General features: G+C 28.5%; 1 protein-coding gene and 1 long non-coding RNA gene across 4 annotated transcripts; one reads left to right on the top strand and one right to left on the bottom strand.

The window, feature by feature from the left end:
• Positions 1-2: 2 nt before the first annotated feature.
• Positions 3-24,463, top strand: LOC123272071 (uncharacterized protein DDB_G0283697). Of its 3 annotated transcripts, none has more exons than XM_044738703.1 (4): positions 3-382; positions 20,549-20,744; positions 20,822-21,013; positions 22,210-24,463. In XM_044738703.1, the coding sequence occupies exons 1-4, from the start codon at positions 304-306 to the stop codon at positions 24,251-24,253; spliced, it is 2,511 nt and encodes an 836-aa protein (XP_044594638.1). In that variant the 5' UTR covers positions 3-303; the 3' UTR covers positions 24,254-24,463. The 3 variants fall into 3 exon arrangements, with proteins under 3 accessions (XP_044594638.1, XP_044594639.1, XP_044594640.1); XM_044738704.1 differs by lacking the exon at positions 3-382 and adding an exon at positions 17,014-17,356; XM_044738705.1 differs by lacking the exon at positions 3-382 and adding an exon at positions 18,905-18,921.
• On the bottom strand, positions 10,603-16,894 carry LOC123272074. Its single transcript, XR_006511013.1, has 4 exons — positions 16,793-16,894; positions 10,929-10,997; positions 10,778-10,867; positions 10,603-10,695 (listed from the first exon to the last, which is right to left on the bottom strand). It is a non-coding gene; the product is annotated as an uncharacterized LOC123272074 (long non-coding RNA).
• Positions 24,464-24,666: the final 203 nt, after the last annotated feature.

Raw genomic sequence — 24,666 nt, 5'->3', positions numbered from 1 at the left:
AAGTCAACTCTCTTCGAGATCAAACAACGCTTCTTACTTATTACACCTCCCGACAAGTTAATGGTTAATTGTTATCAATTGTTATCAATTATTCCACTAGCAGTGACAAAAACTGGAAAAGTTTCCCGGTCTTAAACTCACAGATTTTAAACTCAGACTGAAATTTTTAGCAACTATTGTCGCTTTATTTATATTTTTACCCGGTCACGTGCTTCTGGTTAGATAAATGTTTATATTCGTGAGTGCTAAAGAAGATAATTGAATTTTTAAAAGTGATTTTTTTATTTTTTTGTATTGTTTTTAATGGTTGCTTGGACTAATGAAGTGTTTAAAAATATTTATGATAAAGATAAAAATATAATTCGTTATGGAAGCACTAATGGTAAGATTTATTTCATTTTTTTAATTTTTAATTATTTATTAGAAGGTTTCAATAATAAAGAACAATTTTCAGTTTTTTATTTTAACTCTTGATGATTTTTCAATTATTTATTAGGATTTTATTAGAAAATTTATTTAGAAAATTTTAATAGCCCGGAAAAAAATATTTGAAGGCATAAAAAGGCAGAAAGTTGGGTCAAGACCTTTCGATAAAATCAAATTCAACTATAAAAAATTATTTTATTAGTTTTACCTACAAAATTTTAATGATTTTATTTCTCATTAAGATAATAATAAAACTTCTTGTTAAAATATTTTTGATTAAAAATAAATTATATTTTATTGACAAAATTGACGTAAAAAACCTTGAAAATAAAATAGAAATTCTTATAATTCAATATTAGATAATTTATCATAAATTTCAATATTAATAATTATTTTTAATAAAATATTATAAAAATTTATGATTAAATTTAATCAATAAAAATAAAATAGTGTATAAGTCATTTAAAAATTATTTTAAATGAGTAGTATAATAATTATCCGATAGATGGCGCATGGTCGCTGAATTTTCTCGCTATCAAAACATTAAATTTTAAGGTATTAACTTCAAAAAAAAAAAAACAAAGTAATTTTTTAGCTTCTTAAAAAGATTTTCTAGCGTAATTATGATAAATTAAACTTGCTAATTAAAAAAAAGAAATTAATTGGAAATAATTATTAATTAAATTGGGAAAATTTCAAATCGAGAAAAATTACAGAGATTAACATTTTTATTATCCATAATTCTGTCGGCTTGAATGTTTTTAACGGTGAATTGGTTTCTAAACACAATAATAATAATAATAAATTATATATAATTAATGAATTGAATAAAACTCCGTGCAATTAGTAATAATTTTATTCGATAAATAAAAAGCAAAATTACAACTATTTATGAATATAAAATAATAAAAATGTTAAAAGTAATATACAACATTAATACTTGTTGGCTGTTCTTGTCCTCTTGACACATATAAATAAATGATCCTGCATAAATCGTGCATAAATTATTACGTGACCATATTCCAATTCATTTTGCGTGGGTACACGAATAAGCGAATATTACATAGGATTGGATTGCTAGTAAAGACAGAGGTACTAAGAGCGAACTAAGTGAGCATGAGCAACGCATGCAAGCATTTTTAAACATTATTATTAAATAATAATCCGCTCTAAGTGCTCCTAGAAGCATTAAAGCATAAATATAAGCAAAGGTGTCTATTCCGATGTCTGTTTCTGCCGCTGTCTCTGTCTCTCTCTTTCTCTCGAGCAAGCACTAGCAATAAACTTTTAAGTATTAAACACATGCATACATATGTTGACATATTTATTCATTTTTACGTCTTGCTCTATCTATTTATCATTCAAATCCGTTATAGTTAGTTACTATTCCATACAAAACAGATATATGTTCGCATGCATGCACGGATCCATCTATTATGTTTTGCGTTTCATAATCTGCAATCCTGTTTTATCAAAGAAAACTAATTAACAGTGTGATTTATTCTCACATAAATTTGCAGTGCAATGTTTTTATTCATAAATAAATTTATGAATAATAAATAGTATAAAGAAGATTTTTAAATACAATTTAGTGGATTAGGCTTTTGGTGCTCGTGTGTGAACGCACACTCTTTGCTCGTTGCGCCAACCTCACTTATACCCGAAAACCCCCCTCCACTCAGTTACAAACTTAAATCTACTGTCAACAGGTGGCGATCCATTTTTTTTATAAAAACCTTTTTTTATTATTTTTTTAACAAATAAATTTTAATTATTTTTTGAATATTGTTTGGCGAATAGCGGGAAACATAAGCTTTCAAGTGGTAATTTTATTTTTAAGTTTGCTAAATAATTAAAAGAGATCTAACCGTGGCACCAACAAAACACCCAAAAGAAATAACATTTATGATAGTTAACAAATATTTATCAACAGTTGATTAATTTATTTTTAATTAATATGTCTTGTTAAAGGCAAGATCTATAGATGATTAATAGAAAAATAATCCGATTATTTTTAATAATAAATCTACGATAGACTAATTATTTAAATTGGAAAATAAAAAAATTCAGTTACTTATTACAACGATTGTTTTATTATTTATTTTATTTTTTAAATATTTGTATTTAAAAAATAATTAATTATTGTGATCTAATTGAATTATCTATTTAAGTTATCGGGGGTTATTAAAAGTCTCAAAGTTATTTTATTTTTCCACAAACGTTTTTATTAAAGGGTCCTAAACAAATCTTTTTTACACAGTTATTTTATTTTTATCAACAGTTACCAAATATTTATTAACCACAAACAAATATTTATCAACTATTAATAAATAGTCTTTAGTAAACAATTTAATAACTATTACTAAATATTTATCAAGCCATCTAATGTTAAAAAATAATTTATTAACAGTTAGTAAAGCCTATATATTTATTTTCTTTTGTCAATATTTGTTATTTAAAAAATAATTAATTTTTATAATAAAAAATAAATTAAAAACGCTAATTGCTGTCTCAGAACAGAAAACAAGACAATAATTTCGACTTTAAACAAAACAATTTAATAAACTGAAAATGTGAATGAAAAGTTTCATTCATGCGTCCGCGTGAGTTCTGTTTCTTCTTGTCCTTACCAAACAGAGATGAGCACAACTGGACATATAAATTGTTGGGTGTAAGGAAGGTACTACGGATGAGAACTGCGTTAACAAGTCCTACACACACGCACACAATCAGCACGTGATCGCCATTGATGATCCCAGTAAGTTTCAACTTTTTGTCCCTCGGCTCCAGGCAGCGCCTATTATATGACATCCACTCATTCATATGTGCAATCCATCATCATCTTCTTCATCATCTTCTTCAGAAGAATATAAACATAAATTAAAAAGCTTCTTACAAAATAAAATGAGTATTGTGTCAAATAACCCGGATGGAAGATCGCCGATCGATTATTTAATTGTGCAGTTGCTATCATCGGCATCACTTTGATCAATGGAGACGCAGTTGATCATCGGTTCGTGATACCGTCGGTTGGATCTGGGGTCTTGTATCTCCACTCAATGCCATGAGATATAATAGAGGATTCCTTATTCGCTGATTCTTGAGCAGTTTTATCCGGAGACGGATTCATGTGCTGTTATATTTATTTATAATCCCCATTAATTTAATGCACTTTATTTATACTATATATAATACTATAAACTGGCGAAAGAGCCGATGATCAATAGATACCTGGATATTAACAAGACAAATCCCGGATGTATATATTTTATTTATCTTATCAGAGCCAATCAAAGGCAATACGTTTTAAATGGTTTATGGTCCAGTTAAAACTGATTTATGGATATAATGATACTCATATCCTGGCTGTATAATTCTTTGGAATGATTTTGAAAAATTTTATAAGATTGTCTTGAAAAGTCTATAATTTATACCTATTATTAAAAAAATAAGAAAAATTTTGTGGCCAGGTTGCTAGTTATATATTATTGATCAAAAAAATTCTCTTTAATCAAATTGATTTTTAATCGATAAAAAAAATTTTTTATCAGTCAATTTTATTAAATTGAAGTAAAATAAATTTAAAAAATTCATTTATTAGTTAAACATTTATTCTTTTAAATTAAATTCATTTTTATAAAATAAAAAAATTATTTTAGAGTTTTTTAATGTTTATAAATCAATAAAAAACTTTTTAATTATAAATTGAACTTGGTAAAAATCTTAAAAATAAAATGAATGAATGAAATTTTTTATCAATAAAAAAAAGTAATGAACTGTTTTCTCGATAAACTGAAACATCTTCAGCACAATTCCTCAGAATGACATTAGCAGAATAAACGACAACCTTTAAGCTTGATAGGACGGCCATTGAGGTGAAATAGAGCAGGTATCTAGCCACTAGATCTAGCATCTCAATGGAGTGAATCGGTAAGTGAAGCCGAAGAACCAGGAGGTCGTTACAGCCGTCCGGAGTTGGCGCCGTTCTGACGATCTTGTAAATCAAGTCTCGTCTTAGCAGCCGGTACAGGCGTCGCGTTTGTACTCATCAGCAAGAAAATAACTTTTATAAAAATACCTTTTATACTTATTAGTGATCGATGTAACAGCGGAGGACGGTCGAGGCGTTGAGTATCAAGTACTCTTGTTTTATAGCGAGAGAGACGGAGAGACGCTCCTTTCCTTGTTTGTAAAGCTGTTTGAGGACTTATATGGGATAAGGGCCATGCACACGACACTAGTCCACTGGATAAAAGTTTGTATTAAAAAGAGATGAGACAGATGAGTGGGCTGTACTGGTTAACCTGCAGCTCGACCAGACACATACGTGTTATCTCCTCGATCTGATAATCCCCCGTGTTGATTCAATAATTTCTTGGGATTTTATTTATTTTATTTTATTTTTTTTTTTTTCGCCGTAATTAAGCCCCTAAATTATTCGTGATTGTTAAATTTATCTCTTCATTCAATAATTAATTTTTGGCATGAAAATTTTGATTAGAAAATAAAATTTTGGTTTATTAAATAATGACTTTTGTTAAATTGCACTTTACTTTCTTAAATATTGACATTTTTGAAGATATAAGCTCATCCCGATGTTACACGAAGCGAGAGCTTTCATTTGAGTACCCACATGATCTATTCATATATTTTTCATATATACATATATATAATATATATAAATATACAAAATATATGAAAAATTGATGTGGGTACTCAAATGAAAGGTCTTGATGAGTGTAATGTCGGGGTGAGCTTAGATTTTTTTAAATGTCAATAGTTGACAAGATACAAGGTCATTTCTTAATTATTGACATTTTTAAAGATATAAGCTCATTTTGATGTTACATTCATCAAGAGCTTTCATTTGAATACCCACATGAATTTTTTATATATTTGTTATGTATACATATATCTATATAATATATATAATTATACAAAATATATGAAAAAATGATGTAGGTACTCAAATGAAAGGTCTTGATGAGTGTAATGTCGGGATGAGCTTATATTTTTAAAAATGTCAATAATTGACAAGATACAAGATCATTTCTTAATTATTGAAATTTTTAAAGATATAAGCTCATCCCAATGTTACACCCATCAAGAGCTTTCATTTGAGTACCCACATGGCAATTTTCATATATTTTACATGTATGGTATTTGTGAAGTATATAAATATATAAAATATATGAAAAATTGATGTGGATACTCAAATGAAAGGTCTTGATAAGTGTAATGTCGGAGCGAGCTTATATTTTTAAAAATGTCAATAGTATACAAGATAAAAGGTCATTTCTTAATTATGTATCTATATCAATAAAAAAAATATTTTCAATAATTTAAATGTCTTAAATCAATGAAAAAAATTCTTCAAAATGATTTTAAAGGTTCAAAATTTTTTCTCAGCGTGCTAAAGTTATCCCTAAATGATTTTTTAACCATGAAAGAATGTCAAAAATGAATTTTCCTTGAATGAGATGAGCCAGTAAGTATAGTCAGTAGTCATAAATTTTATTTGAACATATTTATTATATCCTCAAGTTGAATAACTTAATCCCGAGTAATAAAAATAATTTTCAATCAATCTAATTCTTGGGTTCTTCAGTCCTCTTACCGAGCATTACTCAAATAAATTACGCGAAAAAATCTAGTATTTAACTTTGCAAGAAAAGGATAGAGGAATGTAAACTGGGTTGTATTTTAACGTCGAGTACTTGATGTCCACTTTGATAAATTCCCTCCGCTGCAGAACTATCCGCAAGATACATACATACAAATATATATTTGTGCATCAGCAATTATACACACACGGAGCGAGCAACTAACAGACACTGAGACATTTAGCCGGGGAATGTGGTGTTTGATGAATGAAAAGAACCAAGGGACGCCATCCGCTTCTTAACTTGTTCTTCTTCTTCTTTCTTCTTTGCTCTTGTTCCTCTTATTGCCAGTCTTGTTCCTTTTGGGCGCCTTTTTTCTCAAGATCGTCTGCTGAATGGAACCAAACGAGTTTTCCGTCCTGCTCGAGGTAAGGTCTCAGTGTCTTTCATGGTGGATACTCTGATGCAGCTTTAATAAATGGGCTTGCAATCGGCTCTTGGAAGCTAAATGTCCTGTACAGTACTCCGACAGCTAAACTGCCAAATCATTTGTTGGACTTTTTTAAAATTTGCTAATATTTTACAGGCTTTATTAACTGTTAATAATTTTTTTTTTAACATTAGATCGCTCGATAAACATTTAGCAATAGTTAATAAATTTTTTATTAAAGACTATTTATTAATATTTGATAAATATTTGTTTGTAGTTAATAAATATTTGGTAACTGTTGATAAAAATAAAATAACTGTGTAACAAAAATTTGTTTAGGACCCTTTAATAAAAACGTTTGTGGAAAAATAAAATAACTTTGAGACTTTTAATAACCCCCGATAACTTAAATAGATAATTCAATGAGATCACAATAATTAATTATTTTTTAAATAGCAAATATTTAAAAAATAAAATAAATAATAAAACAATCGTCGTAATAAGTAACTGAATTTTTTTATTTTCCAATTTAAATAATTAGTCTATCGTAGATTTATCATTAAAAATAATCGGATTATTTTTTTATTAATCATCTATAGATCTTGCCTTTAACAAGACATATTAATTAAAAATAAATTAATCAGCTGTTGATAAATATTTGTTAACTATCATAAATGTCATTTCTTTTTGGGTGTTTTGTTAGTGCCACGGTTAGATCTCTTTTAATTATTTAGCAAACTTATAAATAAAAATACCACTTGAAAGCTTATGTTTCCCGCTATTCGCCAAACAATATTCAAAAAATAATTAAAATTTATTTGTTAAAAAAATAATAAAAAAAGGTTTTTATAAAAAAAATGGATCGCCACCTGTTGACAGTAGATTTAAGTTTGTAACTGAGTGGAGGAGGGTTTTCGGGTATAAGTGAGGTTGGCGCAACGAGCAAAGAGTGTGCGTTCACACACGAGCACCAAAAGCCTAATCCACTAAATTTATGAATAAATAAACAGTAGTAATAAATATCACTTTTATTTATACATAAAATAAAAATTGATCATTTATTAAATTACTTTTTTCCCAAAAAATATTTCTTAATACTTAAAAAATATTTAAAGAGATAAAATAATAACATCAAGAGAGATCTGTTAGAATGATGCATCTGAACATCTTGTTCGCCCACGAGCTCGGAGATGACGACAATAACACGTACACACACAATTAAAAGTAATGTACTGATACAACAGCTCCGTGAGAATTCTTAGAAGGAATCCCGAGAATCAACCTTATACACCACACCTGTGCCTTAAAGGAATGCCGATAGCAAATACGAGCTCGAGCTTTTTAACTTTTTTTATTTTTATCCTCGATTAATAAAAATGAATTTATTCATTAAATATACTGCTCGTATTTCCTATCGGGTCATTAAATTCTAATATACATTTCGCATTAAATTACATTTTATATTATATTATTATTCGCTTTTCTAATCAGGCAAAAAATCGAGCTGCTAAATGTTGCATCAGGAATCAGATTATAAATAATTTTTTATATAATAAAAAAATTATTTTGAATTAAAAAATGCAAAAATTAATATTAAATACTAAATTAAAAGGATATGTGGGTGTAAGTATGTATCTGTTAAGTAGAAATCGAGAATAAGACTATTAAAGAGAATTCTCAGTACAAAGAGATATACAAACAGCATACTGGTGACTTGGAGTTAAATGATGGCGTGTCTGCAATAATAGTAAGCAAAGATAAAGGCTGTAACGGTGCTGAGGTGCAAAGTTTAATGTTCATTGTATCTCTTAATCATCGGCAATGTTTATCGGGAATGTTTTGGCGCTGAATAACCAGCTTGTCCATTAAACACATCGCGTGTGAGCTAATGCTGGGAAGAATATAAGTCGTTAAATAAAATGAATTTTAATTGCTCAAGAATCACGAGTTTAATTCTTCAGTTGAGAGATTTAGATTATTAAAATGATAAGCCTTTATTATTATTATTATTATTATTATTATTATTATTATTCAATTTTAAAAAATAATAATCTATATTATCGAGAGAATAAGCAAAATTTTTCGGCCAGCGTATTTATATGATAAAATGAGTTTTTATCGTTAAATTTGCTATCCAATTTTGCTGTAGATACATAATTAAGAAATTACCTTGTATCTTGTGAAATATTGACATTTTTAAAGATATAAGCTCATCCCGATGTTACACTTATCAAGACCTTTCATTTGAGTACCCACATCAATTTTTCATATATTTTATATATTTATATACATTATATATATATATGTATATATGAAAAATATATCAAAAATGCATGTGGATACTCAAATGAAAGGTATCGATGAGTGTATTATCAGGATGAGCTTATATCTTTAAAAATGTCAATAATTAAGAAATGACCTTGTATCTCGTGAACTATAGACATTTTTAAAGATATAAGCTCATCCCAATGATATACTCATCGAGACCTATCATTTAAGTACCCACATCAATTTTTCATATATTTTATATATTTATATATATATAAATATATGAAAAATATATAAAAATTGATGTGGGTACTCAAATGAAAGCTCTTGATGAGTGTACCATCAGGATGAGCTTATATTTTTAAAAACGTCAGTATTAAAGAAAGTACAGTGCAATTTAACAAAAGTCATTATATAATAAAGCAAAATTTTATTTATTTATATATCACAAGTCACGGCAGTCACATAGTGACTGCAAGGTTGCTAGTAATAATTTAAAAAATAAAATGAAATAAAAAAAAAGGAAAAAGGAGGCGTCTCTGTTAATACAAGTAGCAATAGCGACATTATTATTCGTCGAGTCCAATCTGTCTTCTCTCAGTCAACATACCGTAATAAATGTAAGTATTTATTTATATAATCTGATGGAGTTGCGATTGGCAGGTTTAAGAGATGTGGAAATCCGGCGGTCTCCTTATATTATACTCTCCTCCTTCGATTAAGTACAAATGTATGTTATGCTACCGTCTCTTGCATTGATACAAGTTAAGTCCCATTCTCAGTACTCGCTCGCTTGCTGACTATATATAAAATTGTAAGGTACATCGTCCAGCCAATATAAGTACGGCAATTCAACATTTCTTACCACCTGCCATTCAGCTACCGGTCGCGACACATATAATATCAACTACCTGCTCCAATCGGCATAATCCGCAAATCAGATTGTAATAAAATATGGCTGACTCTTAACATTACCAATCACCGTACAGGCCTTATTTTTATTTAATATTTATTAATGGATTAGTAATAAATACAAGCATTATTTATTATTTTTATCTTCTTACTTAATCTAATAATTTTATAATTTCTTAATTCTCTAATAACATTATTCAGTTATTTTATTTTAGATATTTTATAAAAAAAAAATTAATCACTGAATTCTTAAATGCTAAAAGAATTTAATAATTAATTTATTTAGAAATTATTTATTAACTTGTTAATATAAGCTATTATTTTTTTTTTACTTCTAATCTCTATTTTCTAATTAAATAATATTTTTATTTTGAATAAGTTTTAGTAATTTTTATAACAACTAAATAAGCATTAATTAAATCAATATTTCAGGAGTTACATCCATTTTTACATAATTAATAATTAATCTCAAAATTTTTCGAGAAAATCTTAAGAGCTGAAGATTTAATTGCTATAAATAACTCGCAAGATTATTAAAATAGCAAGAGAATTTTATTGGGCGATAAAAGTCTAAATACGGGCATTTAGATTGAATGTGCGTGGTGTTACCGATACGGACCACTGAAGATGTATAAATATAAATCTAAATAATGTTCAATGTAATAATGTATTACCTGAAATGTGCGTGCTAGATTTTATATTTAGTGTATAAGCATCGTGTTACTTGTAGAACTACTGAATTAGGTTAGAACTAAAATAACATTAACAACACCCACTCGCGTCTACTCTCTACAACTCTGGCTCATATATCACCAATTTATTCATCTTAATCTTTATCTTCATCCACTGTTTCTTACATTTTATTCTTTTAGTCAATTATTGCCTAAAAGAATTTTCTTCTTTATTATAAGAACAATATTATGATTATTAAAAATTAAATAGTAATTATAATAATTTAATCTCGGCAGTCTTCATTGTTTATTTTGTTGAATTATTTTCATTATGACCCCTGTAGTTTATTATTATAAATGTATAACTAAGCGCAGTATGTAGTAACTAAAAGATTAAAAATCTTTGTTAGTTAATGAAGTAACTAATTGATTAAAAATATATTACAAAAAAAAATTATGATAGTTACTGAGATAAGACAAGATCCCTGGAGCGAAAAAAACCCAAAAGCGTTGAAGTTTATATTTTTGTGAAGTAATTCCATGGCAAATTGTTCTGCCTGTAATTTAAAATTTTATTATAAATTACAATAATTTATATTTATTATTTATTTTATCCACCTGATCTCTGATTCTAATATTTGAAGAAGATCTACCAATTTCACAAACTATTTTGTCTATTTTAGTCACCTGAAAGAAAAAAAATTAATTAAGTTTGTTAAAAAAACAGAAGAATTAAATTATTTTAAGTTAAGAAGAAAATTTCTTTGAAAAAAGAAAAATTTTCGCAATTTTTAGTCAAAAAATCTTCTGATTTAATTAAAAACAATATCCTATAATTATTTAATTGATATAAAATGAATATAAATAAGAATTAATATTAATTAAAAAAAAAATAATATTTTTTTAAAAATAATCTTTTATTAAAAAATTGATGTGACGTTTTCATTGATATCGCTTTTCGTTGCTATGGTAACCACTTTGGCAACGGTTACCATAGCAACGGTTAAATATTAATCAATAAAATTTATAAAAGTATTAATTCATTAAACTGTCGATAATAAAAAATTTGACAGAAGGGTGCTTGATTTTCTAGTTATTTTAAATTCTTTAAAAAACGAAAATTTTCTCAATTTTTAGTCAAAAAAATTTTCCAATTCAATTTAAAACAATATCCTTTAATTACTTAATTGATATAAAATAAATATGAATAAGAATTAATATTAATTTTGAAAAATAATCGTATATTAAAATCAAAACAATATTAACTTGAACAAATAACATTGTAATCGAAACAATCAGCGTAGAAGTAGGATACAAATTTTTGACAATCCAAAGCACCGTCATCAGACACTTGACATTCTTCTTAGTCAAATCCTCTATAACTTTATCCTCGTTAAAATTATTATAAAGCCTCCAAAAACTATAGGTCAGCGCGGGGCAGAAATGGATAAAAACGAACAAAATTGACCAGGAATTGAAATTGGAAACCATTTCACAGACTTCCCTGAGCCTGCGATAGTTCCTTTTAACTTTCTTCAACCCTTCCAAGCTTCTTTCCGGCTCAATCTCGATTTGGCTGCACTTGACCAAATTTTTGATCCTCAAAAGCGCGGAGTTCACCTTACAGAACAGATCCTCAAGGTGAATCACAATTGCCGCGTACTGTATCACAAAACACGCGATAATAAACAGCGGGATTGATCGCGTGAAGTTATACAGCAGAGTGTGTTTGTTCTGAAGTGTCTCAAGAACAAACAGAAAAATCGCCAGGAAAATTTGAATTGTTATTATAAAAATCATTTTTCCACTTTTTAAACTGCAAATTGAAGTTTCTTCCGCTAGTAATTTCTTTGGAGCAAAATTTGAGTCGGACAAATCGGAAGTTAGTGAGATTAAGCGCCTGAAGATGTCGGTAGCAGTCCGTTGATTTTTTGCGTAACTCAAAAGTATAATAATGGCGGTAATGTGATCCATTATTACGTAAATCGTTTCAGAAAAGTCATGTACAGACTTTATTTCAAATTTTACTTCTGGATTTTTGAAATTTCGGTAATAAAATGCCGTAATAAGGCATAACAACAATAACAAATTGTAAAAAGAGTCTCTAGGCTTGTAATTAACACTTATTATTCCGGTTTTTGAAGATATCTTCACTCTAAAAGGCGCCAAGCCGAGAATTTTGAAGAATATTATTAAAGAACGCAATATTATGCTGGATTTTTTGGAACTCATTTTTTGGAGAGTTAAGAATTGAAGTGTGATTTCAAACTGAAGAATTTTTAGTTCCGAAGCAAGAGGGTGCATTTTAAATGTGATGAAAGTAAAGCTTATCTAGTGAATTAATCTAATTGGCGGGTTTGTTGTAGGGGCAACTTGCTACATTTTCCTTAATTAATTAAACACGCTTAAGTACGTGTCGCGTGATTACGCAAACAGGATTGATAGAAAAAATTTAAGTGTTGAACTGTAAGAAAAATTTTTGTTGAGTTTAATGCAAATGTTTATAAGGTGTTTTATGACTATTATTAATTTTTTTAATCTATTAATGAGACGATGAATTATGTTACGTAGGCGGATATCTGTTTACTACATCTATATTGATATATGTTTACGCTAATGTCTTGTAATCAGGTGAATTAATCTTGTAAGGATTTAAATTAAAAAAATATCAATAATATTTTTTTTTTAATTAATATTTTAGGAGTTATGTAATAAATAGAACTTAAGGATGTTTCTTCTAGAATATTGAAGATAGGTCCATAGTATAAAAACGTTTTTTGTAGGAAATTTCCTCAGCTACAAATTTAGTCTTACAATTTTTCCCAAAAATCAATATTTCAGGAGTTATAGCTACTTTTAAAGTAACTAGATAAAGATTTTTCATTTTTTATTTGTTAGTACTACTTAAGTTACATATTAAGTTATATCTTCTAAAATATTGAAGATAGCCTCCTAGTATAAAAACGTTTTTTGTAGAAAATTTTATAAGCTACAATTGTGGTCTCATAATTTTTCTCAAAAATCATTTTTTCACCAGTTATAATCATTTTTATAGTAACTAGATGATGATTTTTCATTTTTTAACATCGGAGCACTATTTAAGTTACATATTAAATTATATCTCCTAAAATATTGAAGATAGTTCCATAGTATAAAAACGTTTTTTATAGGAAATTTTCTAAGCTATAATTTTGAACACATGATTTTTTAATAAAATCAATATTATAGGAGTTACAGCAATTTTCATGATGACATAATAATCTTTTTATTTTTCACTATTCGAGCACTATTTAAGTTATATATTAATTATATTTCTTAAAATATTGAAGATAGCCCCATAATACAAAAACGTTTTTTGTAGGAAATTTTCTAAACTACAATTTTAGTCTCTTAATTTTTCCCAAAAATCAATATTTTAGAAGTTACAGCCATTTTCATAATGACTAAATAACGATTTTTCATTTTTTACTATCTGAACACCATTTAAATTACTTATTAAATTATATCTCCTAAAATATTGAAGATAGTTCCATAGTATAAAAACGTTTTTTATAGGAAATTTTCTAAGCTATAATTTTGAACACATGATTTTTTAATAAAATCAATATTATAGGAATTACAGCGATTTTTATGATGACATAATAATTTTTTATTTTTCACTATTCGAGCACTATTTAAGTTATATATTAATTGTATTTCTTAAAATATTGAAGATAGCTCCATAATACAAAAACGTTTTTTGTAGAAAATTTTCTAAGTTACAATTTTGGTCCCATAATTTTTCCCAAAAATCAATATTTTAGAAGTTACAGCCATTTTCATAATGACTCAATAACAATTTTTCAATTTTTACTATCTGCGCGCTATTTAAGTTACAAATAAATTTATATCTCCTAAAATATTGAAGATAGTTCCATAGTATAAAAACGTTTTTTGTAGGAAATTTTCCAAGCTACAATTTTGTATTCTTATGATTTTCCCAAAAATCAATATTTACAAGATATAACCATTTATGTAATGATTTAATATTTGATCCAGTTTTTTTCTCGCTTTTTGATATTAATGTATCTCCGCAAATATCAGACACATGTGTGGGATATAGACGTCCAGAACCTAAGTACGATATGTATAACATCATGCACCTCATACCTCATGCTCATAATACGCATACATATATTCGAAAGCACGATTACCTTCCCAGCAGGACACGTTCGAGGAACAAACGACAGCCGTACAAGAATAATCTATTTTAAGGCTTTATTGTTGTTGTTATCCATTATTTCGTCCGCTAAATAAATAAATGTATAAATCTTCCATGCATACATACATTCATTCATATATTTATTTATTTATTTATGTATATATTTATGCACATAATGGAATATGATGTCCAATGCGTAGTGTATACTAATTCCGAGCCAAAAATATCGCCCACACACCATCAGTACTAACTTTGCCACCAGTCTACACTCGTAAAATCCTGTACTTATATTTATATTTGTAATATACATTTTTTTTTTCCATTGCATTATTAATTATTATCGTTAAGCAAAAGCTATTTAAAATTCTATAGAACAGGTAACAAATTATACTAATAACGGATTTTTTAATAATATTATCATTAGATAACAACCAAATTTTATTTGAGGAAATTGTAGTTTAAGTTTTTATAAGAATATTTATTACTTATATTTATACGTAAAATGCTAAACCTTGGAAATAAAGATTCTTTATAAAACAAAAAAAATATACATTTTCATGTGGCCTCTCTATAAATTCTATTATTTTTTTAAATTAATTTTAGCCAAGAAAAAAATTTTCAAGGAAGAAATAATTTATTTTAAGAAAAAATTGTGGGATAAATTTCAGTAAAATATCAATGAAATATCGACATTAGAGCACAATACCCGGATATAGTGTGTAATATATATTACATACACCGAGAGGCTTAAACTTGAGACTTAAAAACGTGGCTGGGAGTCACCAGTGGGAGTAGTGCCCGCAGTCGAGATGTCTCCCGCGGCAAAAATCTTTTTAAAGTTTAGTAATTCTCCCTCTGTCAGTTATGCGCGGAGGCGTTCATATTATATTATATTATATTATATTCCTTATAGGCTCAAGTAACTCCTCGCCCACGCTAAAATGTGTCCCAATACCTGGCAACAATATGTCAACAACTAAACTTTCCACTTTCAATCCAATAATATTAATGTATTCTTCCTGTTTAATCTTATTTTTAAAAATGCCTTTTAAGTGACTCGACTTAAATATTTTACAGGCTTTATTAACTGTTAATAAATTTTCTTTTAACATTAGATGGCTCGGTAAATATTTAGTAATAGTTAATAAATTGTTTATTAAAGACTATTTATTAATAGTTGATAAATATTTGTTTGTGGTTAATAAATATTTGGTAACTGTTGATAAAAATAAAATAACTGTGTAACAAAGATTTGTTTAGGACCCTTTAATAAAAACGTTTGTGGAAAAATAAAATAACTTTGAGACTTTTAATAACCCCCGATAACTTAAATAGATAATTCAATTAGATCACAATAATTAATTATTTTTTAAATAACAAATATTTAAAAAATAAAATAAATAATAAAACAATCGTTGTAATAAGTAACTGAATTTTTTTATTTTCCAATCAAAATAATTAGTCTATCGTAGATTTATTATTAAAAATAATCGGATTATTTTTTTATTAATCATCTATAGATCTTGCCTTTAACAAGACATATTAATTAAAAATAAATTAATCAACTGTTGATAAATATTTGTTAACTATCATAAATGTTATTTCTTTTGGGTGTTTTGTTAGTGCCACAGTTAGATCTCTTTTAATTATTTAGCAAACTTAAAAATAAAATTACCACTTGGAAGCTTATGTTTCCCGCTATTCGCCAAACAATATTCAAAAAATAATTAAAATTTATTTGTTAAAAAAATTATAAAAAGAATGGATCACTACCTGTTGACAGTAGATTTAACTTTGTAACTGAGTGGAGGGGGGTTTTCGGGTATAAGTGAGGTTGGCGCAACGAGCAAAGAGTGTGCGTTCACACACGAGCGCCAAAAGCCTAATCCACTAAATTTATGCATAAATAAACAGTAGTAATAAATATCACTCTTATTTTTACATAAAATAAAAATTTCTTAGTACTTAAAAAAATTTTTAATTGTATTAAATAGATAAAAAAAGGTATCAGGCGTCTAGATCTTCCGACAAATTATCTCTGAGCTTGTAATTGTTTTATTGAAATATTATTTAATTATTTAAAATATTTTTTCCGGGGATATTTTGTCGGGGATATTTTGTCAGGGACATTTTGTCGGGGATATTTTGTCCGGGATATTTTATCGGAGTAAAAAATCTTTCCAAATAAGTACATCTAGTAATAGTAAATAAATTCCTCCATAAGCGTATATATTTATATATTTATGTTTGTATTACGATAAACGATGACATTTAAATATACCTCGACTCGAATCTCGAGTAAGTGGGAAAGATCGACTAAAACTACACCTTGAGACTAGACCGACAGTCGTGTGTCGAGGCTCGAGATATCACTTAATATGTGTAATATATAATCTTAACAGTGAAATTAGAGAGTAAACAAGCTATATTACGCCGTATGACTATATAACTATATCACTATATCACCAGCAAGAGTGTTCCGCGATATTCAACAGTTAAGTTGAGCTTTAGTGGGCTCGCTTGGGCACATCGCCCGATATGGAGCAATCTCAGATTTCCATCCGCCCAAATCGAGCATATACGTCCGCGCCCCCGCGGCTCAACACTGCTCAGGCTCAACCTCTAACAGAGTACTCTCGTGACTCTCGGCCTAGCCGGGGTTGCTCGAACCGCCACCTTACATTTTTATCTGATCAACATTTGTTATTTTACTCCAATAACAGTTTATAGTTTTCAGTTTTGTGATATGCCAATAAGTGGATTATTATTTTGTTATTTATTTTATTTATCTAAGTTTTGATATTTGCTGTGTACATGTTGCCGGAAAACGCTTTTCCCGTTACAGGTACTTTTATTTTTATATTTTTAAAATTTTGGAGTCAAAATAAACTTTTTTTAAAAATAATTTAATAAAAAAATTATTTTTTAATTTATTAAAAAATGAATAATAAAGTTAAAAAATCATTTTTAATGTTTTTTTTTTTTATAAATTTATATTATTAAGGGATTAAGCAAAATTTTGTGGCCAGTGTATTTTATATGATAAAATGAGTTTTTATCGTTAAATTTGCTATCCAATTTTGCTATAGACACATAATTAAGAAATTACCTTGTATCTTGTGAAATATTGATATTTTTAAAGATATAAGCTCATCCCGATGTTACACTTATCAAGACCTTTCATTTGAGTACCCACATCAATTTTTCATATATTTTATATATATATATATATGTATATATGAAAAATTCATGTGGGTACTAAAATGAAAGGTCTTGATGAGTGTAACATCATGATCAGCTTATATCTTTAAAAATATCATAAGTTGACAAAATACAATATAATTTCTTAGTTATTGACATTTTTAAGATATAAGCTCATTCTAATGTTACACTCATCGAGACCTTTCATTTGAGTACCCACATCAATTTTTCATATATTTTATATATTTATATACATTATATATATGTATATATGATAAATATATCAAAAATGCATGTGGGTACTCAAATGAAAGGTCTCGATGAGTGTAACATCGGGATGAGCTTATATCTTTAAAAATGTTAATAATTAAGAAATGACCTTGTATCTTGTCAACTATTGACATTTTTAAAGATATAAGCTCATCCTAATGTTACACTTATCAAGACCTTTCATTTGAGTACCCACATCAATTTTTCATATATTTTATATATTTATATATATATGTATATATGAAAAATATGTCAAAATGCATGTGGGTACTCAAATGAAAGCTCTTGATGAGTGTAACACCATAATGAGCTTATATCTTAAAAAATGTCAATATTTAAGAAAGTACAGTGCAATTTAACAAAAATCATTATTTAACAAATCAAAATTTTTATTTTTGTATAGTTTACAAGTCACATAGTGACTGCAAGGTTGTTATTAAAGTTAATAAATATTTTTTCTTTCTATTAAATTTTATTTTAGAATAATTTAATAAAAAAATAAATTTTTTTTTCAATATAAAAATTGAAACAATTTTTTTTGACAGCTAACATTAATAAAATAAAATTAGCAATATATAAATTAATATAATAAAATGTAGGAGTAGAATGTCGACGTTGATATATTTAAATATATAAATATTAACTGTTTATCATTGATGGTAATCTGTCGCGCATGATCGATTGACTAGATCATTGTCATGCAATTGTGACATACAACAATTATAATAATAATAACAACAAGTATATACATAAATAATAATTAAAAAAAAAAAAATCAATAGATTTATTATTGAATAGTTTAATATTTAGAAGAAAAATATGGTTTGCGCATAATGTTAAATTTTTTCGAGTAAATCAGGATTCTATTTGTAGAGCGACGGATCCGTGAATCGCGGGTAATTTGGGACGTACTTAGTGGGGTGGTGTGAGAAGCTGCTCGTAAGTGAGGAACAGACTAAGTACATGTATATAAAAGTTATAAAGAAGAAACGCAACACTAGTGGAATACAATTCCAAGTAGCAACATAATACCAAATATGGCGTGAGAAATTTGAGAGAGACAAACCCAAAATAGTGGCGTCATGCCAGCGGATATCTACGCGGCTATTAATAGTCTACATATTATATTTTACAATTCATTTTACCTTATTCTTCGCTCTCTTTTATAAAAACACTATTTATACATTTTTTTTATTCTTACTTAACAAAAAACGCCGATCTATTAATATATTCATCTTATTCAATGCCCTTCTGGTTTCACTGCAATATTTATTTATTTATAAATTTTATATTTTATAATTTTTCTATTTTTAGGTCAATAAAAACATTTAACAAGTCAATTTTCGACTTAAATTAAGTTTTTAAATTTTTAATTCTGTTAAGATAATTTATAAAAAAAAATATAATAGTTTATAATGTAAATTTTAATAAGTATAGTTTTAAATAATAATTTTAATTAAATAGATTCTTAAGTCTAAATTTTTACTGTTTTAAAATGCATTTTTTATAATAAAAAATGATTAAAAAATTAATTTTCTAGATTCTAGCTAAGCTAAATTAATTTTTTGTTTTTTTTTTGCAAAATTTGTAAAAATTCTATTATAAAATTGTAATTTTTTCATTTTTTTGCTCAAAATACTCACATAAAAAAAAAATCAATTAAAAAATGATGAAAATCTCCAAAAATTACATTTTTAAATTTATACTTTTAGTAAAAAATTTTTAACTGTTAATATAACTAATAAAAAAAATTATAACTATTTAATTTTAACATTTTATAATGTAAATTTTACTAAGTACAGTTTTAAATTATTATTTTAATAAAATAAATTAATAAGTCTAAATTTTTACTGTTTAAAATGCATTTTTTATCAAAAAAAAAATTAATTTTTTTAATTGTAGCTTAGCTAAAATAATCATTTGTCTTTTTTTTCAAAATTTGTAAAAATTCTATTATAAAATTGTAATTTTTCTATTTTTTTGCTCAAAATATTCACACAAAAAAAAATCAATTAAAAAATCATAAAAGCCTCCAAAAAATTACATTTTAAATTAATTTTTTTATAAATAAAAAAATTTTATCTATTAATTTCTACATTTTTTACAAAATTTGTCCAAACTTCTTTTTTTAGTCTGTAATTTTTCCATTTTTTTGCTGAAAATATCCACAAAAAAAAAACAATTAAAAAATTATAAAAATTACGTTTTAAAATACTATTTTCTATAAAAAAAAAAAATGTATCTATTAATTTTTACATTTTTTGCTAAATTTGTCTAAACTTTTTTTTTTAGTCTCTAAATTCTCAATTTTTTTTTTATAAATAAGCTAAAATTATCCATTAAAATTATTTAGCTGAAAAAAATAATTTTTAAACAGTTAAAAAAATGAAATATTATTAAATAATAAAAATAAAACATAGACCTCACACAAAGTGACTATTTGCCGAGAAACGAAGAGATCTTATCTTAAAAAAAGTGTCTGGAGCGATAAAGAGGCTTTACAATGTCTAAAATAATCAAGCAAAAAGATCTATAATAAAATAAATATCTAAAATTGTATTTCCAGGGGGAATTATGCAGACTGAGCAAGTGCCTCGCGCACATACTACTGGAATAGGCGTAGATGGCTCGTTGACGGACAGCTCGCCTTATCAGCAGCACTCTCCACTTCTGCAGAGCCCCCTGCCAGTAGTGGCTCCAATGGCGGTCAAGCAGGAGCCGAAGGAAGACGAGGAGCGTCGGAAGAGCTGTAAAAACACCAGGTAATTTTTTGAGCAATCCGAAAAAATGATAAATAAATAAATAGTGAGAAGAAATGAATAAAAGATCAATTTTTTAGCGTCCTGGGGATGTCAAGATCGGGCTCTAATGAGGCACTTACCAGTCAGCAAGACCCGAAAGCCAGTCCGCTCGCAGAAATTACTTCTGTAACTCATCTCCATCATGCCGGTCACGATAGTGCCCCTCCGCAGCCGGAGTCTGGCTCCGCCGAGCGGGCCAATCAGGACAAAGACGCCAGGTCCAGGACCAGGTAATTATAATAATTGATTTTTATAAAATACCGAAAAACTTGAGTTTATTTGAGCTGATGAGCTTGAAATGTCGAAATCTGGAGAATTTATTGGCTGAAGAGGAATCATGAGCATTCGTATGAATGAATTGCTTCAATGTACCTTCCACATACAGCAGAACAGGTTCTTTTATCCCAGTCGAACAAAAACAACCAAAACATGTATACCAAACAACCATCTACCGTCTCACCTACCACCGCTTTATTATTCTCATTCACTGCAAACATTTTACCTTAGAGTTATGGACTTAGTTCCATAAATTTTTCATTTTTTTTATGGAAAATTCGGGCTATAAAAATAATTTCGGGATTTTTTTAAAAATGTTGTAATTTTATTTTTAAGAATTTTTTAATTGCCCTGCACAAAAAGAACAAGATGACACTGGATATAATCCCAGATTATACTCAGTGATATCTGTGGTGAAAAAAAATTTTAGATAGTAGCTAAAAAAATCCAGATTTTACTGCGTAGGTAATCGGAAAAAATAGACCTGGAAAAAATTTTAAAGTTATGAAAAATTTATATTATTTCATTAAAATTATTATAATAATAATAATTATACTCATTGTTATCTGGATTATACTAGCTACTATCTGAATTTTTTTTCACTCAATATAATCTGGGATTATATCCAGTGTCATCTTGTTTTTTCCGTGTGGATTAAAAAAAAATTTTTTTTTGAAATTGACAATATTATTTTTTTGTAAAAAAAATAATTTAAAATATTTAAAAGTATTAAAAAGAATTTAAATGTTGTTTTTAATACTTTTTAATTACGAGCTTATTCAGGAAACAATTTTTAATATTTTTTAATTAGAAAAATACTTTGAAATTTTATAAGAAAATTTTTTATAAGTTTATAAATTAATTAAAAAATAAAATTTGATCAAAAAAAATGTATTTAAATCCGTAAAAAACATTTTTACCCAAATTTTCAGTGATATTTTTTATAAAATTTTTAAACCAAAAAAAAATTGATTAAAAATTTCATAAAATAATTTTTTAAGAATTTTATTTTAATTTATTAATAAATTGCTAAAATAATTTAAAAATTCTATAAAAAATCCTTAAAATAAATTTTAATTGACTAATTTTAAATAAATTTTAAAATTTACTAAAAAAAAAATCTCAAAAAGTAAATTAAATTATGTTCCAGCCGAGGCCGAAGAAAATCCCGCTGGAAGTTAAAATTCCACCACCAAGCGTTACCCCCCGAGTACCTGGACCACTACGAAGCGGCTCTGGCCCAAGAGGCGCTGAACTCGCCTCTCCCGGGCCCAGAATCTCTAATCCAAAGTCCCGCGACTCCAGCAACATCTACATCGACTCCAACTCCCAGCCCGGCTTCACCGGAGGTCCAAGGGTGGCTGCAGAGAATCGCCGCCATGCAGCAAGAACTCTGCCCCCGACAGCCTCTGACTTGTCCGGAGCTCCACCCGAACCTAAGGAGATCCGTCATTACTTCTCATCCCTACTCCCAGCATCTTAATGACACCAACAACAATAATAACAACAACAACAACAACAATAATAATAACAATAATCATTACCAGCCAGTGGCAGCTCAATCTACAAGACCTCCCATGAAGTACTCAGACTTGCCGTACATGGGGGAGATTACCTTGGAGAACAGCAAACCTCGGAGGGGAAGAAAGCCTAAGAAGGCTGATATTTGTCACCTTATTTATAAAAATTATGGAACTATTCTACCTGGAACGCCTGGACATGATGATAAAAAAAATTATTCTTCTAATGATAATTTTAATAGTAATAATAATAATAATAATAATAATAATAATAATAATAATAATAATAATAATAACCATAATAATCTTAACAACAGTAATATAAATAGTAATAGTAATAGCAATAATAATAATAATAATAATAATAATAATAATAATAATAATAATAACGTACCAACAACTCCTCAAGTTCCACTTCAACGAACAGACATCCAAAACAGAATAAGTAGCTTATTAGAAAAACGACTTACTCAGGAACGTCGATTAGCTGCAACAGAAGAAGAACGTGAACAAGATGAACCACTTAATTTGTGTATAAAAGATTTAAACCAATTAAAGATCAGATTATCAAAAAAACACGGTGTCTATGAATCCGGTGTTATTAAAAGTGAAACTTGCAGTGAAGATGGTGAAGAAATAGAGTGTCTTGGACTTTCCAAAACTCGGGTCGGTTCTGGGAACAATGATAGTTCTAATAGTAATAATGATAAAAATGTAGTGTACTGGCCTAACGGAGTGTTCATAAACCCAATGGCGCTGCAGTCGCAGTTCCTGTACTACCAGAAGATGGGAGAAAACATGCCGGAACAGAAGGAACAGAAGATAGTTCCAAAAGCGGCGATATCTTCGTCCTCCTCTTCGTCCTCGTCGTCTTCTTCGCCGACGAGCCCAGTGTCCGCGATGGTTCCTGCGGCTGTTCCAGTGTCGCCAAGGACGAAGCGGATCGCTCCGCTGACGCACCAGCAGCCGACCAAGCGGAAGCGCTCGGCAATCTTCATTCCGCCGATGCCGACCGAGAACACGAACAACCCCGCGACAGAGGTTAGCATTTGCAAGTTCAAGTTCACAGGCGGCGCCAAGCCGAGCTTGCAGGAGAAAAAGAGCCTGAGTGTGGACTCTGGCGGGAACTTCAGGTACTACAGCGGAACCGGGGATAAAAGTATGAGAGGTTATGAGTTCTTTCCGAGGGAGTCGCTGCAGCAAGCCAGCGGATCAGCGGCTGGGACGTTTCTGAGCGCCGCTGGGGAGAAAATTTCTGCTCCGGTGCCAATGGATCCTGGATCTTCGCCGTCTAGGATGAGCCAGAACCAGAATCAGATTCATCAGCACCCTGATGATGTTCGCAAGAAGAGGAAGACCCGCAAGTCTCTCCAGAGGGAAAAGCTCGAGCAGACTTTCAAGGAAAAAGGCTTTCTTATTCAGACTCAGCAGCTAGAGTCTGCAGAGGGCGCCACCTACTGCAAGTTCCGGCAGCTCAGGAAGTTCACCAGGTATCTGTTCCGCAGCTGGAAGGACTACTTGCCCGGAAATGTCAGAGATCTGAGCGGCGTCAATCCTGGAACCGGGGAAATTGAGCTGCCGGAGAATGAAGAAATGGATAATTCTATTTCTCCGCTGCCCCTTGTTCAGGGGATGGATGTTCACAGTCCTGAACAACATCCTCAGATTTCGTGAATTTGCATTTATGTTACGTTTTTTATCAGGAAATACTTACAGTACAATTTGTTCTATTGGAGATCTTTTTTTATTGTTTGTTTTTTAATCTGCTTGGGTAATTTATGGATGATTAGTGATTTGGATACTTAAGGATGTATGAGCGTGATTAAAAAATTTTTTTAAAATAATTTAATTGATAGAAAATTAATTAGGAGTGATTTTGTTAGTTACAAGGTATCAATTTAAGAGATCAATTTTGGTTTGAAAAAAAATTAGGAGGAAAAAACTCTGGAATTTACAGAACCGGGTTCGATTCCTGGCTTGGTAAAATCTCTATTTTGTTTTTTTATTCCATTAAATTAAAAGTCGGCGTTCTAATTACTAAATTGTCTATATAGGAGTAATTTTGTAAATTAAAAGGTATCAATTTA

Source organism: Cotesia glomerata, linkage group LG9 (genome assembly GCF_020080835.1).
Source record: "Cotesia glomerata isolate CgM1 linkage group LG9, MPM_Cglom_v2.3, whole genome shotgun sequence".
NCBI classification, from domain to species: domain Eukaryota; kingdom Metazoa; phylum Arthropoda; class Insecta; order Hymenoptera; family Braconidae; genus Cotesia; species Cotesia glomerata.
This window is presented reverse-complemented; position numbering and strand designations above follow the sequence as displayed.